This window comes from Falco naumanni, chromosome 5 (genome assembly GCF_017639655.2).
Source record: "Falco naumanni isolate bFalNau1 chromosome 5, bFalNau1.pat, whole genome shotgun sequence".
NCBI lineage: Eukaryota > Metazoa > Chordata > Aves > Falconiformes > Falconidae > Falco > Falco naumanni.
Window position 1 is genome coordinate 5,778,372 of NC_054058.1, and position 18,497 is coordinate 5,796,868.

An 18,497-nucleotide genomic window follows, 5' to 3' on the forward strand; every position below is an offset into this window, starting at 1 on the left:
ATCAACTAATACTGGACACAGGACAGTTGTTTGAAGCCATTTCCTAAGCCATTACCAACGGACAGGTAGAGTACATAGAACTGAATAACAAGGAGAGCTGAGGGCTCTCAGGGAATTAGCAACTGGTGTGAAGAATCACCCAGCCTCTTCTCCACTCCAGAAACACGAAATATTAAGCATTAAAAATTATGTACTTCTCTTTATCTGGTTATTCCTTTCCCCCTCTTCCTGCCTTTTTTGTCCTGCCCTAGATGAAGGCAAAAATCTCTTCTAAATATAAATGAAATGCCCTTTGCCTTTCGCTTGTGTTTGCACCAGGGACGATACCCACAGATAACACGATACAGCCATTGTAGTAAAATTCAAGGCAGATGAACATCACCGCACAAGAGTAGCACAGTCGGCACGCCTCCCGGTAGTAGCAGGCAAGCATGCCATGGCAACCAGCCAACCGATGACACTGGCTAAGAGCCAATTTGATTTATTTTTGGCAGCCTGACACCGCATACTACTGTGCCAGTCTTCGATCGCAGAAATGATAAGAGATGACCTTTGAAAGCCAAGGGGACTGATGAAGCTGAAAGAGAATCTGTCCCCAGGCTGAAGGAGTCCTGGAGTGGCAAATGTTTGGTAGCCCTCCCTCTTTTGTGAATGACCATCTTAGCCATGCCAGCAAGCACCAGTGAGTGCTGCGTCTGCTGGGGGATGACTGGGAGAAAGTTATGAGATGTGGCAAATGTCTTTAAGCCTATGAAAAGAGTAAGTACCATGAGAGTAACAGGGAGGTTTAAAGAGATGAGAAGGAGTAACAGGATGAAGACAGGAAAAAGAAAACATAGGCTTTCTGTCAGGATATACCTCCTGTCTGTGGGAACTTTTATACTGTGATGATGCTTTTTTTTGTGGAATATTCTTTAAGGAGAAAGCAGCTTCTTACTATTCTGGACGTTGTGCTATACAGCCTATTGCAGAACGCAACCCAGCATCCTCAGAGAGGTGGACAAGAAGGGCTATTTAATCTTTTTTGCATTTCTTTCTTGGATGGCTCTGGGGGCACTTGCCCAGCTGTTCACGTTTGTGACTGGAAGGCTGATATCATACTGGAATAGGAATTTAGAAAAAGAAGATCTATACTCATTAACATTTTAAAGAGACTATCAGCTTGACCGTGGCCACACACCTTCCATGTTTGCTTTCTGCAAACATTGGTAAGCTTGAATACTACTGCATGCATATTGAAAAAGTATAAATAGATGCACATACTCAACATGAACACTCAAACAATCACTGAAAACTCATTTTTAAACATAGATTTGATTGTAGATTTTCCAGCTTACTCTGTTTGCTAGGTATTTACGTAAGTATCATGTGCAAATGCATATTAAACCATGCATTTAAATGTCCACTTCAAATGATGTGGCCGTGAAAGGCTGACCTCTTCAAATGATGTTAAAGCCAACAAGAGCATGGGGAAGATATCAGCAAATAATTTAGAATATGGCATAGAAATAAACCATTCTTTGATGACTAGTAACTCAAAACAGTTAAAGTTAAGGAAATGAAATGGTCTGCTACTCTTAATTTCCTACCTCTACCCATTAAAGCAGATTAATCTGAATAAAAATAGCATGTTAATTCAAAGTGAAACCACTGTTCCTGTTTAGAAATAAGACATCGCAAGTCTTAGAGTTAATTAGCACTCATCCTGTGTACAGAGGACCCCAAAAGACTGATTTGCTCTGTCCTATTTTTGCCGTTGTTGTTTATACCTTTGCACAAGTGTAAAAACAATGCAAGTACGGCATGCAACATACCAAATTAGATCTCACAAATCACAAGACATTTATTTTGCCACTCAACTCATCGCACAAAGAACAAAGGGCTGCAGACCTGGACAACAAAAATCCAACTTGGACAATGCAATTTCAAGGCTTATCTCTAGAAATTTTTAAATGAACAGAGGTAAAACCTGCAACCCTTTGTTATTGTGTACATTCAGTTTAAAGTCACACTCTTGAAGGTCACACCCTTTGTCCACACCTTAAATCATAACTGTTCTGCATGAGCTCCTCTCCCAGTACTTATCTGTCCTTTTGGATATCTGTCCTTTCCTATTTGTCCAGGAACAGAGTCGCCTGAGGCCCCGAGTTACCTATGAAGCCCAGAAGTCTAATTAGAGAGTGGGAATTGTAATTTTGGCAAGAGTAGTGGACCAAACAAAATGATGGAGAAACATCAGTAAGCACAAGACTGGATACTGAAGCTCTATAACATTTACATCAGGCTGTTTGTGAATATCAAGGTGATATGCCACATTTTTGCCCCAACAAGCTAATGCCCTGTACAACAATGTCTCATGAATGTGGAGGGCACTTATGCTTGGCACTGCCTCTTGACTGAGTTTCATGCGGTACCTACCCCTGATGTTACCTTTTTTTTGGTTTATGTTCTTTGCTAACATCAGGAAGGTAAAGAACAAGAACAAAAGTATCCTCCGGTCTTTAATGCACTTTCTACCCAGTTCGGTATCACAATTCAAAACCAGCTCTTCTTTATGGTTTGTAAACACTATGCCTCTGTCAAAAACGCTCACTTTTGCCTCTCAAAACTTTTCACCCCTCCCTAGAGGAACTAGTTAAGTACTTGGTCAAGAGCAAAGAATTAAAAACACCTCCTAGAGTGACTGCATTCAGTCCTCTCTGCTGTCCTCACTCGCTGAGCTGTCAGGACCTTTAATCTTCCCTTTCCCCTACCTGATCCTCTTACCATGTGCATCTAACCCAGCTGACACATCTAAAAGCTTCATGCAAGCATGGCTGTCATGGGCTACTGCAAGTACAGAGGACAAAATATGAGTGTGGATGAAACTATAAGCAATGCTGTTGACAAGATGCTCCTGACTAGGATGTGGTTGTACCAGAAGCCACATCCATTCACAAGCAGATGGAAAAAGGACCCTTTTGGGTCCTTCTTCCCCATCCCACCAGCAAGGCTAAAGAGCCTCCTGCACTATGAGAGCACTTTTGTCTTGTGAGATATTCAGCTCAAGCTGACAATGAGCTGATACCAGCTTGAGCTGTTTTGTTGACCCACTGGAGCTGCCTGTGTTAGTGTGACTGGGAAGGTTCATCCCCCTTTTGAGCATATGCAGACCTTGGGGAGCTCTCCCAGGTTCTTGCAAGCCTTCCAGCTGGCTAACACCGTCCCATCACCATAGAAAAAACGGCTAGATGGCATCTCCACCTAGAGGAACAGGAGCCCTGAGAGGAGGTACAGTATTCCCAAAAGCTGCCAGGGAAGCAGGGAAGAGGGTGTTAACCAAGAACATGCAACTCACCCACCCCTAAAACCCAGCAAAGGGATTCTCTTGTTAACCCTCAGCCTAACCCCCCCACCAGCTCTTGCCAGCCAACCTCAGATGCATCCCCAAGAGACCAAGGGAGGCATCCGTTCCTGGAGAGGCCCATTCCCTAGTGAGGCGTTCACTTACCTGTCTTCTCTTCGGTTTGGCTGCTCTCCACTGTCTCCATTTGGGGTTGCGCTGTTGCCTTGGCAGTAGCATCCTCTGCGGCAGGGGTGGTGGTGGCAGTGGTGTCAGCAGCAGGCACGTCGGCTTGTTTAGGCTCCTCTTTGTCTTGGGCTTCGTCAGCCTTCAAGGACGGCGAGTTATCAGTGGAAGCTTTAGTGGCACTTTCCGTTTCGGCGGCAGCAGCAGGCTTTTCCTCCAAGGAGGCAGCAGGAGTGGCAGCCTGTGGCGCTGGCTGCTCTGAGCCCGTGTCGGTGGCTCCATCCCCTTTTTTCTCCTCCGCTGGAGCGCTGCTGTCTTTGCTGCCCTCCTCCAGCTGGGCACTGTCAGCGGTGGCCGCTTCTGTGGCAGTGGGAGCCTCGCTCTCTTTGTTCTCGGCTGCTCCGCCAGCAGGGCCTTCCTCCTTCTTGTCGGCGGCATCAGTCTCAGATGCCGGGGCATCTCCTTTCTTCTCCCCCTTGAGCTTTTTCCTTGTTATGTGTCCACGGAAGCTGGCCTGGATTTTGGTGGCTGCCTTATGAGCTTTATCTTCTGGTTTGATGCCATCTTGCTCAATCTTTTGGTCCCCGTCCTCATTTTTTTCAACCTTTGAAGAAGAACAAGGGAGGAGGGCAGAGGAAAAAAACAGGGAGAGAAGTTAAGATTTCTCCAGGTGCAGCCCAGGCTCTGTTTTATTGGGAATGTCCCACCTTCCCCTCCTGCTAACCAGTGACAAGCTTCTAAAGCAGCTTTTCCATTTGGTATGGGTTTGAAGCCAGGTGGTTCTAATTTCATCCTAGGGCTGGACAGACATGGGGCATTTGTAAAAGGAATTTAAAGTACCTCATCATCTCCATCAGCAATGCTGAGAGTACCTTGGCTGTGTGGAAAGATTTTCACCAGCTGGGTTGTCTCTAGTCCCATGATTTATTTTCCCATCCATTTAGAAATATACCGATTTTTTTCCCCCTACTCATTTTCAAAACACTCTCCCGAGGGGGATTTTCACAGTCCTTCCAAATCCACCTTTGCCTTCAAGTCTTTGTTTCTTTCTAATGACACCTTGTTTCACAGGTGTGCGACTCTAATGACACCGTGTGTTTTGTCCTTTATAGCTTTTTGGCTCAGGATTGCCAACAGAGAATAGTGTTGCTGCCCGCCCCACCGCAGACGCATGCTGTCAGACATGCACAGATATTCACAGCGTATACTTCTCACAAATGCCCTGCCTGCAAGCACTCCAAGCACTTTGCCTCTGCTCCCCACTCATGGTTTCGATGAAGGAATAAAGGCAGACAGATATCAGTCTTTCCAATTTCAGCAGATTATTATTATTTCTCTGACTATTGTGGGGAATTCAGCCTTGCAATACAGAACAGGCATTCCCCATGTTTTTTAGACTTAAGTCATGCATTAGAGTATTAAATGGGATGAAAACATGAGTTTTTCATGCTGGTCTGCTACAGACAGATAATGCTCAGCTTGTAAACCCCCACTGAATCTACAGGACACACTATGATTCACCCCAATAATTTAGCAGCTCCTGGGCAAGTAACAGCTCAGCTGCATATTGATGAAAGGACACTGTTCTAATAATATTCCCATTGGGAAGCATTCGAAAGAGCTACTCGGAAGCAGAGCCACTGGCCTCTTTGCTGTCTGCACCTGGTTTTCAATACTGGCTCAGGTCACAAAAGAACGAAAAATAGCTGGCTGAGAAAGATAGCAAGCGTTTATTCCTGGGTGGGAAAAGGATACTTAGGCCATCACAACTGAGAGATGCCATCTGGGGAAAGGGCCAGGACCAGAAGAGCAGAGAGAGGGGACAGCCTATAAACACATCCGAAAAGAGTGCAGCAGGAATAAGGGAGAAGAGGCCACTGCCGCGAGCGCTTGTGGCACTGGAAACACCACATCTGTGAAAAGCGGGGGAGAGGACTGGCCACACGGGCAGCGATCGCTGGAAAACAGACTAGGAGTGGTCATTTCCACAGGGTGAGACAGGGTCAGGCACACACGCGACTGAAGCAGTGCCAGTGAACCGAATGCTTGGCCACTGGCATGCCAGATGGTACCCACTAACTCCCCACCTGGGTGTGAGCATCGATTCCCCCACCCTAGGACTGGTGCCCACCTGGGATCATTCCCCAGGTAAACTGGGGTGAGCTTGAGTGGGTATGATGGCCAATTAACGAGCAGCCCCAAATCATCAAGGAAAAGAGCCACTCCACACAGCTGAGCAGAGGTGAGGGTGGGTCAGGGAGTGAGGCTAGGTGCCAGGATGCTGACGTAGGGGGTGAGTGGAAAAGCCTGTGAACTAATATGCAACTGGTATTAATACATAGAATTCAGAACAAGGAGTTTTTGTGCTCCTGATGGTGCTCAGGGACAAAATGGTTGTTATACCTATCACAGGGGCACAGCTGAGCAGTTGCATCTTCACTTTCCCAAGTACATTAAGTGACACAGTACAGAAAGTGGACTTTCATGTTCATCTCAGTTTGTCAGAGAGCAGGTGATGGTTATATGTAAAGACAATGCAGACATAAGCACGCTGTAACTATTAGTGTATGTCTTTTGCTTGCATGGCTAACTGCACCGTGTGATCCAGCAGCTGGGGTAAGCTTTTCAGCCTATTTCAGCACAAGGAGATGGAAACAAACTGGAAGTCCCTTTAAACTAGCATGTCCCAGAACAGCTGTGATCCAGCCAGGGTAGTGCAGAGCGCTGCACAGGCTCATCCATCCTGCTCCTTTTGCAGTAAGTCATGTGTGGCTCTGGCAACACGTAACTACTAATACCTGGACCAGCTGGCATAAGGAGAGCTGGAGTATGCCTGTGTTACGCTGTAGCCACAGCAAGGTGAAGATACACTAGGTACTCCTTTGTAGCACTTTGTAACACAGATGCCTGAGCTTTGATTCGGTTTGTTCAATTTTGAACAGCAGCAGCATTGGAAGACTAGAAAGACAATTTAGACATTACTACAAGACCTTAAAATTCTAGTCCTATATGCCCGATTCCTGCAAAACCATTAGTGAATGTGCCAGAATTGTTAGTCCCTGGACAAAGATGAAAACCGTTGACTGAAGGGAGATCTTTCTTGCCACCGGCCTTGCTGCTCTCACATCCCACGTACCTCCTGCACCAACCAGGACAGCTGTCATGACGCCTCTGACTCCGGAGGAGTTACCCTGTTACCCAGGCTATGCAGCCCAGCGAAGGCTTATCTCCTTCCCACTGCTAGCGGGAGGCCAGGGCACAGCGAGCTGCAGGGTTGGCTCTCCTGCTATTCTGACAGATGAACTCACAGAGTGACTGCCAGCCAGCCTTTTACCTGGCAGGGAATGTGAGAGCACTTTTTCTCTCCAGGGAGGTCAGACTGAAACCTCTCACCCACACCTACCACATTAGAGAGCTAAAAGGCTCCTTTGCTATTCTGGTGACATCATTGTCCTCTTATCCCAGTTGGGATGACATCAGTTTGAGTCCTTGCCAGATCACAAGGTTTACAACTGCAAAATGTATTTCCAACAGGGTGCTTTCAGCATAATTTCAGATACAGAAGATAAGAAACATGAGGCTGGGGCAGAGGTGGAGTTTAAGAACGTGGATGGAAGAAATGTACTAATAGTTTGTCTGTGCCAACTGTGGCCCTCAGGAATCTCATTTCTATTCAGTCCTTCCCCACTGAAGCATTCCAGGCATTTAAAATGACTTACTTTCAGACTACTGGCCTGCAGCTACTTCTGGGGTAGGACACGGTGTCCATATAGTATGTGAGTCATGTTGTATAACAATGGGTTGGGTGAGAAACAGATTGTTCAGAGGGAAACTTCTGTTCACATACACACACAAAAAAAAAAAAAGACAAGGGCTTTTCATCTGTGGATTACACACACAGCAGATAAACCTTAATTAAGGAAGCTGCTCAAAAATAACCTGTATACAGTGAAGCTCCTGGAAAGCAATTTGTCTTCCCTGGAAAGCTAAAAGGGTGAGTCAGCCCTGCCAGGATGCATTCAAAAGCATCTCAGTGGAAAACAAGAAATCTGTCTGTCTAATCTATCTGCCATGCGTGTATGACATCTTGGTTGTAGTATTGTAGCTGGAATAAAGTGACTATTAATACTAGTGTTTGTACAGAATCTAGAGCTTCAAGCCAGGAATCGGGCCTGGTAAAGATAGGTTTCATATATTGGTATTCCACCACACACCCCCTTCATTTACATAGTTATGTGAAACAAACTCATTCTAGTACTTAATATTGACATATTCATGGTACTGTAAGTGTGCATGTGATGCATTGTCATTTTATAGAGAGCAAACGTCCTCTGTTTCAAGTGTGAAACAAATCACAGATCCTTCAATGGCAGAAGGGCTTGAAATCAATGAGGCTGGTGGATACACAGCTGTATGGTTGTATGAAAGGACATACATAGTCAGACATGTCCATTTTTTTATTTGGACCATCCCCACATACCCACTGAAGCCAGTGTGCAAAGCTTTGCCTTTTTGAAACATACTGTTAGGCTTTTATGTCTCTATCTACACAGCCTGCAACATCTTTCCAATCCTAGAGGGATGATCCTCTCACCATCTCCATCTGCTTGTCTGCCACACCTCCAGGTTTCTAGGACATCCCTTCCCAGGCAGACTGTTCCTGTAAGTGAGACTTTGCTTGCTATCACATAGCTGAGAGAGTAGGAGATAAGAAATTAATGTTTGAGGCACAGGTAGGGCAGAGGTTAGTTCTTAGGTACCAGGAACATGGAAATTGCATGGAGCCATGACCCCAGAAAAGTTTCTAATCTCTAGCCTCCTTTCCATCTTCCATCTCCAAACCCACAGCATACAGAAGGGCAGAGAGTGAAGGAAGTGTTACTATAAACTCCAGGCCCTTCTAAAAGTTCGACACACTGGTACATCAGGAAAGGAGAAATGGAGAAACTAGATGTTTTCCAGATGTTCCATGTGTTTGTAGCCACACGTGGGCAAAGAGCAAGGAAGGACAGGACTGAGTCTTTGGTCCTTGATTGCTGTTTGTTCACTCATGTCTTGTGATATACCTCATTGCCAGACCTTGGGAAAATAATCACATAGTTTTGTATTTGGGATGCCGGGATGGAGAGATCAAGAATGAACTTACAGTTCCACTAAAAGGTCTTTCAATATTGTACGGTCTCCTCTGCCCCTGTCTATAGCTCTCCCTTCCTTGGTGTTTCTCTGCCCACCAAGACACCGCATGTGTCAGCCTTCCTAATGTTCATCCCAGAATCACCCAGTCATCACTCTGGTATCCTGCTCCTTTCTGTCCTTAGATAGGAGCTCCTTTTTAATGGGATATCAAATCCCAGAGCTCTTTGATTAGCATTGCTTTCTTCTGGCATTCTGAAACCTGTGTGCCATGAGTCCAGATTTAGGACTTACACAGCTTTCACCAGAGAAGCCATCGATGCTGACCAGATTGTGAATACCGTAGGACGACTGACAGTTACCAATAACCTGCTTCACAACCCAAGGGAGATATGATACCTGATTATTAAGAAATAAAAACAACACGTATTCTCCATGCAAAGATACAGGGACCCCAAGTCATTCCTTTCTCATACTGCTAAGGTATGTGTGTAAATCGTTCCTCCAGTTAGCTGGGTGAGGTAGCGCGGAATCGGCTAATAGCCTGCAGTGCTTGTGGGGTGAAGGTGCATCTCGGCCCATGCTCTAATCTTCACTAGAGCACGAAGTATGTTCCTACTGATGTTATTCAGGGTCACTTGGGCCCAGACACACAGAAATTTAGGCACCTGACTCGCACTGATTTCACCGGACTGAGTCACGTCAATGCTTTTGGGGGCCCGGCTCTACATGACCTGATTTATCTCAGAGACAGCATTTAAGGAGAAGAATGCATTAAAAAAAAAAAAGCAAAAAGCAGATGTCTCCCCAGAAGGACTGAAGCATGGACACATGAGAGAGAGAAAAGGCTTTCACGCCTTGTGAAGTGAGGAAGCAATTTAGCACAGAGAACAGCTTTTTTTTAACCCAGTTAAATGGTGTGAAGACACCTGGCTAGAGGATGGCACTTCTCAGTGCAGCCTGTCTGCAAGGCGAGGAAACGGAGTTCCTTTTTTTTCCCCCCAGGATGACTATGGTGGTAGTGGGTAAAACACCTTCGAGAAAGAAAAGGTTAATTCACGTCTCTGATGACTTACGCAGGATGGTTCCCCAGGGCACAGCTAGCAAAGTTTCAGCCCTCCAGTTTCAAGTCCTCTAAGAATGGAGTTTCCATCCTTTCCTCAAGATCCTTTCACATGTAGGAAACTTCCCTTCTATTTTATGGTTTCTGGAATGGAATAAGCTAATGATGGTCAGGCAGATGGGTGGATGTTACTCACTGGTGACTGAGAAGAGAGGTAGAAAATACTCCAAGTGGGATCCATTTAGGTATTTTCAGTGTGCCTTCTCAATAAATCCATTACACATTTCTCACCCGTTTTGTAACTCTTCCTCATGTTTGTCACCCTGCTTCTGTTAAGCTGGTGGTCAAACATGGTGTCATCTACCACCTTGAAACTCCTATAGCTCCAGTGGTTAAACACCGAAAGGCACTCAGTACTGCTTATGCTGCCTTTGCAGACTGGCTGAAAGAGCGAGCCTTGCCCCTGAAGATGATGCAAAGTGGATGATGTCCAGGACTCATGCTTTCTAGAGCAGAGTGGCACGTGGATGCCACTGGGGAAAAACACTTGCCTTGGGTCTGATCTGGGCTCTGTGGAGCACAGGACGTGTTCACTTGTCACAGCACTATCAAAACTAGCCAGCTGCAACAAGGCTTTTACCATCCCATCCCAGGTTAACTTCAGTAAGTAGTTCCCACACCCTGCCCCAGCACAGCCTCCGATCCCCCAGAAAATTTCAACAGTTCATCTACTGGCCATGCCATTTCTTCATGCCAGTCCACCCTGCTTCTTGCCTTTGCTGCATCTTTCTCCTTGTCTCTCCTACATCCAGGATGCACTCTCTCTCCTCCCTCTGCTTCTTCCAGGTCTCTCTTCCTTAGCTGCTCCTCTTCCCTACCCCTCAGAGCTATTTAACTACTTAGCAGGAACCAGCCACAGCTGCACCTTATCCACGTCAGCCAACCCACCGCCCCTGAAGCCAGCCCACAGCTGTATGTTATCAATGATAATTAACTGCCTTCATTCCTCTACATTCACTTATCTTTCAATTCAAAGCACCCAAAGTCCCAGAGACAGGACTGGGTTGTGGCATGCCAAGGTGATGCTTTTATAGTTAATGTCAAGGGCACGTGTATATCCTGGGGTATGACCTAAGTGTGTGAGGACACGAGGTCTGTGTGGACGGTGTTGAAGGCCTTGGATGTTGGGCACGATCTATGCTTTTTCTTCAGGTTGGACCCTGGCACATACTATGCTGTCAGTTGTGCCTAGCCTTCTTTTTGGAAGGAAATACTTGTGTCGCTCCAGAAGGAGCCAGCCAGCAGGCATTCAGATCAAGGGACCAAAGCCTGGAAATGAAGCAGGAAGGTATCCAAGCTGACAGTGTAAATCCACTCCCAAAATAGACCATGTTGATGAAATTCAGCAAAAGGACATGGTGAAAAATTTCCTTTGAACTATGCTTTGATTAGAAAAGTCCATTCAAAGAATATGTGATTTCTGCTGTAGACAAGCTTGGAGGTCATTGAACTGAAAAGAAATTTTACCTATGTGGTTTGAGCGGTCCTGTTCAGGGCAGTTTGGGCAAGAATGGTTGCTGCTATGTGAACTATTTTAAAGTAACATCTTCAGACTCTGAATCGTATGGTCTGCTGACCATCAGTGGGTAACAAAACCCTGAATCACTGATTACTCTCCCTCCCTACCTTCTCTCTCTTGCTGTCTTTCTTATTGCTTGCTTAGTTTGGGACTCCACAAAAAAATTCAGGGAATTGCTATTAACCTCCCCGGTGACTGAGAGTGCCTGCCCCCATGAGGGCTGGACACATTTGCTTCTGCTCTAGCTGCAGCCAAGGGCCAGAGGCTAATTTATGGCTCAGAGTTGCTTCCCTGAGATTTGGTGCAGGCAGCTGCTGGGCCTCCTCCAAGTCCAGGCTTATCAAGGTCCCTAGAAACATTTCCACAAGAAGCAGTATCTTGTGTCCTGCAGCTCCTACCCTATTCCCTCCATGGAAACACGGGGCTGCATCCAGCTCTGGGGATGGAAAGTATCCCTACTTGTCCCCAGCCTGAGTAAACTGCAGGCAGGGATACTACAAGCCCTTCCACTGCTTGTCTCTGAGGTTACCTTGGCCTTCCCTGAATGCATCTAGAAGTTGTGAGAAGTTTTATGCTGGGACCATCAGTCCATGGGCAATTAAACTAGCTCAGCATTCGCTTGTGTTCCTTGTTGGTTTGCCCATGGTTTTTGCAGCCAGCAGAATAACAATGAAAGGCTCAAGTTCCAAGTCCATCCAGTCTCTGAATCTTCTTTTTAACCTGCCTGTTAACCTTGAATCTGCTCTGGTACCTCCTTCTAGTAGTGACGGCCAACGCCGTGGAATATCTCAATCTTGTGATGAGAGAGTGCTAAGCATCAAGTAGCTCCCTCCCTGCTTGATGGCAAGCTCAGGGCTGTACTTGTTCTATTATTATTATTATTTTAGTTTATGTCACTGGAAATGGGGGCAATCTGAGAAAGCATTTGCAAGTTCATTGAAGTTAAACAAACATTCCCAGCAATCAGGGAAAGCAAGGCACAGACTAATTCCCAGTGGTTTGGGAAGCTTCTTAGAGGGTGGGCTCTGCTATTGCAGCAGCAATCTCCCCTCCCCCCCCCACACCCCCCCCAGTGCATCCCCAGGCTTTGCCCATGCAGGGGTGGGCAGGGAAGGGGAGGTGTGGGGCTGAAACCCAAGGTGGGTAGAAGGGGCACTACAAGGAGCTGGTGTGGTACGGTGGAAGGCTAGGGGAGGGAGAAGACAGAGCTCGAGGCAGAGAAGGAAAGGAATGAGAGTAGAGGGAAGAACAAAGGAACTAAATGAAGAGGAGAAAAGGAAAGAAAAAGAGAGGTAAAACCTGTCCAAAGCCAAGGCACTGAATGGAAGACAGGCAAATAAGTAAGAGGCACAATGACAGTGATGCGATACAGAGGAGGGGAGAGTGCAAGGGAGAGAGAATCACTGATCCACATCCAAAGGGTGTGACAGTGGGAAATACCAAGAAAAAACAGGCAGCTAAATAGCTGAGCAGGGTCTCCTGGAGCAGATATGCATGACTGACTATGCTACAGCTGAAAGAGGTGTGGGCAATACTCTCTCTGGCCCGTGCCGCCTTGCTGCACAACCCTGGCTGTCATTTCCACGAGCACTGGGCTAGCAGTGGCCCTGAGGACCCTGTGTCAGCCTCTGGACAGTGCTCAGCTGGGGAGCTGCCCCTGTCAGTAAGCGGGCTGGCTGGGATGTGGGTGAGTCAATGTGTGATAGCTCTGGGCTGAGCCTTACCCGCTCCCCCACTCCTCACAGCGGAGGAGGGAAGGGAGATGGAGCAGCTTCTCCAAGGCACCAAGGAGATAGGAGAGAGGAAATCCACGTGGGGAATGCAAGTTGTTCAGTCCTTTGCTTGTAGCTTTGTGTCACCCTACTTGTAAAACGTAAAGGGCGATGCTTACTCTTGCCCCTGAAACCTGACGTTTGGCTGTGGTGCTGCAGGGGAGGCAAGGTGCTCTCATGAATATCCTGTTCAGTTATCACAGACCATCCCATCAGCATCCCATCAGTCAACTAAGGTTTCAATGAGGAAAATATTTTGACTCTGCTCCCGCCTCCTCTGTCTTCTCACAGGGCTCTACAGTGAACTTCTGCTCCACAGAGCAGCTGGACAGTGGTATTTCTACAGGATCTTTCACCCCCCACTGCTTTACACCTAGACCTGCACAAAGAAGAAAAGGTCTCTCTCGTCCTGAACTGCAGCTACTGCTGGGGTGAAACCCTATAGCTGCTACTTGTGCCCACAACCACATACAGCAGTTGAACTTCAGGGGGGACCAGGGGTGTGTATCCCACCTGAAATGACAGGGTGACCTGAAGAAGATAGCAACAAGGATTCTTGATCAGGATCTGGCAAGGACAGTAAAGTCAGCACTGCCTTTCTCACTGTTCATTTTCCTCCTGGAAATGAACTTTTGTCTTTTGTTTTTCTAATCTGAAAGAGAGCCTAACCCACAGCACCACCTTTAGCCAACAGCTTCCCCATGCCCCAAGGAGCAGAGCACAATCTTTCCAATCACCAGAGCTGCCCCCAGCAAAACCAAAGTAACCAGAGTTGCAGGTCTATGTAATTTGATAAACTGGCTCTAAAGCAGCTCCACCTAAGATATCCTCTTTCATAACCTATTCAGCTTTTGTTCCAGGTAGACCAATCCCACATCCCCACTGCAGAGCTGAACTGTGTGTGTACCAGGACTTTCTATCCCCAAAGAGAAGGAATCCATAGCAAAGGCTTCTACCTATTGGTATAGACTCCATCTCCTCACTGGGGCAACTGGCTTTTTCTCAGCTTCTGGTTCTGATGGGTTCAATGGGTCTCGGGGGCATGGCCTCTCCTTACCAGCTCTAGCTCTGCTGCTTGCTCCATGTGACTGCCTGACCCCGCTAACACCAGCTCCACTAGGACAGGGTGTCAGCCTTGCTGCTGGAAGGAGAGAATGATGGTGGTGCATGCTGGCTCTGATCGTCGTAGAAGCTCAGTTTATTGATTTATGTTGGGGATCTTCATGCCCACCTGGGCTTGACTGACCCAGAGACTGCCCTCATGTATCCACATGTACTTCTTCCTCTGGCTTGCCCTGGACATTTTCTCCACCCGCCTTTACTTCAGTGCTACCATTGGTGCTGATGTTTGCTCCACAGATTTTCTGCAAGGTGGCTGATAGGGCTCTCACAACATCGTGTGTATGAATTCACAACAAGCAATGGGTAAGACATGGACTCCTCTCACGGATCTGAATTCTTCACAACAGCAGCATCTCTTGGATGCTGGAGACCTTATAGAAAACCTTCTGTGAAATCACTCTTGGCCTACATTTTTTTCCCTGGTTCCTCTTACATGGTTGAAGTACAAGCACAGAAAGAAGGAGAGAGATCTTGTATTTCCTCCCCACTTAGTTACTAGTTCGGGTGAGAACGGGAAGAGTTAAATCTACTCTTAAGATATCAGATATAGAAGACAGGTCACTGGTCCTACCATAAACTCTTAGATACTGCTGACTTTCAGCAAAGCGTGAGAAGACCTAGACCACCTCTCTCTATTCCTCCTATCCCAAACTTTGTACAGCTTATTAACAAACAGTTGTACTGAGATCTTACTGGAAGGCCAATGCCAAATGCAATGTTGGATGGTGAAAGTGGAGTGTAATTTCATTGATTTTAGTAACATTTTCACTTAGGAATAGTTTTTACAAGACCTCTGCGGTCTGCTGCTCCGAACGACTTGTGAGAGGAGACATTGTTTCATTTCAGAAGGACTCTGAACTTAATTCAATTAGTGTTTATAGCGTTGCAAGAGCTTCAGATGCACAGCAAGGTAAAGCATTGTGCAATATTTAAGCTGCATTCTTCTCTGTTCCCTCCTGCCAGTGTAGGATGAGAACACCCTCAAAGGAGGCATAAGTGTCTGTCAGAACCTGAAAAGCTCTCCAGAGGGGACCTGTATGACACAGCTTTTTTTCACCTGAGAACCTGGGCGTGACTGCCTGGGACCACGTCCAGCTTGTGTAACTTCAGTGCTTTCCAGGGTCCGTAAAACTGATGAATCAGGCCTGATGATTGCAGCTGTCACTCCTGAGCGGCACAGTGCCGAAGGCATTATGTTGTGCCATACCCCTCTCCCATCCTTCAGGTAGGGTTGTCACCAGAGCACAGACATGGCTTTGATTGGAAAGATCCTTTGGGGCCACAGGCAGCTGAACACCAGACCCAGTAGCCTCAGGGCTTAATCACTTATTCTAGAGACTGGCACCAAGCTATGGGAAATGCACACGTGGCTTCGAGCCATTTTGTTTCCTACTTTGCTCCTCTGCTGTATACAGCCCTATTGAAAAAGCAGGGAGGGGGAAGGCAAGCCTGCAGTGTATGCTGCGATAGACCCTTTGTGGACACTGTTAAGTTAGCGCTAAAAAGACCTCCAGCCAAAAGGAACACGTTGAATAGAATGTGCTAGGGGAAAAAAAAGCCACAAGTGTTTGGATTCACCACTTACAAGGGCTAGTATGTCACAGCCACATTTAAGTAGTCACCCAGAGCTTCTCCTAAGCTTTCTGCTGCAGGAGAGCTGTTCTTTCTCGCTACTTTTTTCACTCCCTGGGCTTACCATCTTTAAGTTATTATTAAAAAGGACTTCAATAACCTTTAAACATCTTGGTCCTAAAGTCTTCTGGCTTTTTTCCATTCCTCAGTCAGGAGGCATAGCAGCAGCCTCAAAGCACTGCACATTGCAATGTGCTTTCCCCAGGCACACAGTTAGGTCACTGTATCTGGTGCATCTGTAGCACAGCCATCCTGTATATCCAGGCACCCCTGGAGCCCTCCCTGTAGAAGGCTTTACTCAGCAGCCCCCCAGCAGAGATGTCGAGGGAAAAGGCACTCCTGGCAAGGATGAGGGGATGGCTGGGCAGGCAGGGTGCACCAAGCTCCTTCCACTTCATCCTGCTCTTCTGCAGATGTGATACTGAAGGAGTGTTTTCATCCTTAGAAGCACTTGTGAGTTTCTGGAATAGGAATCTCTATTATATAATAGAAATTCATAGAAAAAATAGAAAATCATAGGATCACATGCAAAGCCAGACAGAAAGCACTGGGAAGTGTGCACAGACGATCTAACACCAGAAGATGTGCAGTGTTTCCTCTTCTGTTAGTAAGGGTCACCTCACACTACACAGCTTTGTCACACACTGAAAAGTAAATAATTAGAAATCTCCATGGTCCTCTAGGATGCTCCTGTACACTGCAGCAGGGATGATTTTCTTCTGCTTTAAACCCCCCAACACACACACACAGGAGCAGTGTTTTTTACCAGTCTTTGGACATTCCCTCCAAAGATGATTCTCTGGGTTTCTCTGTCAGTTTATTCCTTTGTTGAACTAAAGAGTTCCTCTCAGAGTTTTGACCAGCCCCCTGCATCTTGTCCATGCTGAGAATAGTTTGTTTCTGCTTTCTTGGTAACACTTCTTAATACCTCAATAGCTCTCACCTGTCACATCATCCTTCTTTGCCAGATCACTTTTCCTTCGCAGTCTTAAGCCCTAATCAGAGATCTTTCTTTGGTTACTGAATTTACATTTTTCTACTGAGAAATGATTAAAATGTCTCCCCAGCTTTAATGAATAATGAAACACTATACGCACAAAAATAATAATTAGCAATATAGCTAAAAATAACAATGTGTGGATCAGACTCCCAAAGGCAGCAGGAAAAGCTGCAGCCATGAACATGGATGGTGCTGAAAATAGCTATGCATTTAAGGGAGAAAAAAAAAAAAAAGGAAGAAAGAAAAAAAGAGAAGAAAAAAAAGGAAAAAACCTTAGGGGAACTTGTGAATGGCCGAGTGTCGTATAGATAGATAGCAGTCCACACAGATGGTTAAACACAGTCCTGAGTCTGACTGCTGTAATTCCTGTCAGCCTCCCCCAAATTCTGACTGCTGTAATTCCTGTCAGCCTCCCCCAAATGCTGTTCAGCACATTTAGTTTTCTGAGGATGTCAAGAAGTTGGGTAGCTGGAGCAGGCTAGGACAAGATGGAGCAGAAGGATGTCAAACACTTTTCAGAAGTTCTCCAAGCATTTCCATCCAGGCTGCTATTGTCCTAATGGTGAGCTTCCAGATGAAAGAAGAGGTGCCCACTGTGAGAAGAGGCAAATGCATGAGGATTTATGATGATGACAAGCATTATTATTTCTACATCCTCGGGATATATCTCCCTTGTGGTGCTGAGAAAGGAAGCAATGAAACAAGCAACAGGAGTCAAGACAAAGGGAGTGTGCTAAACACAAGAAAGGGCACAGTCAGCATATTGGTTTGCAGAGGAAAAATAATCCAGATAATATAGGAACCAGCTTGCTTTGTGCTAGCACCTTCTAATATAGAGAGCCATTTCTTGGTAGAAAGACATAATTCATGATTCTTCAGGAAGTCACAGGACAAGGCTGGTTTTTGCCAGTACAATTTATTGACCCATTAGCAATAAAAATACTAAGCCCTTCATAAGATACATCATTGGAGTTAAGCAAATTGTAGGTCTGCTCAAATGAAGCAAAGATTATGATATGCAAATGTCTACATTATGTGGCCAGGTTATGTCATTAGTTGTACTCTGCTTTTCAGATAAACTGGTCCCTCAGCCATGAAAATAGACAAATCATGGAAATTCCACCATAGTGAATGATTACCTATCTAAGATTTTAGCCCAGGAATGTGGCTTTTTTTTTTTTTTTTTTTTTTTTTTTTGGGTAACTCTTTCTTCTTCCTCCTTCCCAGTCAGAGAGAGGAAATCATATTATATAACAAAATGGATGTCACTCACACACACACATATATATATAAACATCGTGGAGTGAGTAATTTGCAAGAAATCCACCAACTGAAGTCAGTTTGCATAACCACTTCACTAAATCCTGCTGAAATGAAATCAGAAATCAATCCTAGATACAGAATATTTTCAAACAGATTAAATTCAACAAGAGTAATTTGATCCCTTTCAGAAAGAACGAAGTACGAATGCACAAACACTGCCTGTACTCTTTCGAACCAGTCACTAACTCAGGGCTTTGGGATAAGCCTTAGTAGCATCTGAGAGTACTCAGTGCAGAATTGGAGCACCTATTGGGGCTTTCAGGTAACTAACATTTTGATCTCAGTGCAAAGCAGAGGAAAAAAGTTTCCACCTATATGTTGCTCTGGTTGCAGAGGCAATTATTTTGAAGCCTGAAGAAAATACA

The 18,497-nt window shown here is 45.8% G+C and overlaps 1 protein-coding gene across 1 annotated transcript in view; it reads right to left on the reverse strand.

The window, feature by feature from the left end:
- The window catches only part of GAP43 (growth associated protein 43), a 61,424-nt gene that overhangs the window by 25,167 nt on the left and 17,760 nt on the right, over window positions 1-18,497 (reverse strand). The window contains exon 2 of the mRNA XM_040596835.1: window positions 3,491-4,112. Within this exon, the coding sequence (XP_040452769.1) occupies window positions 3,491-4,112 (622 nt within the window). The remainder of the gene's footprint in view (window positions 1-3,490; window positions 4,113-18,497) is intronic.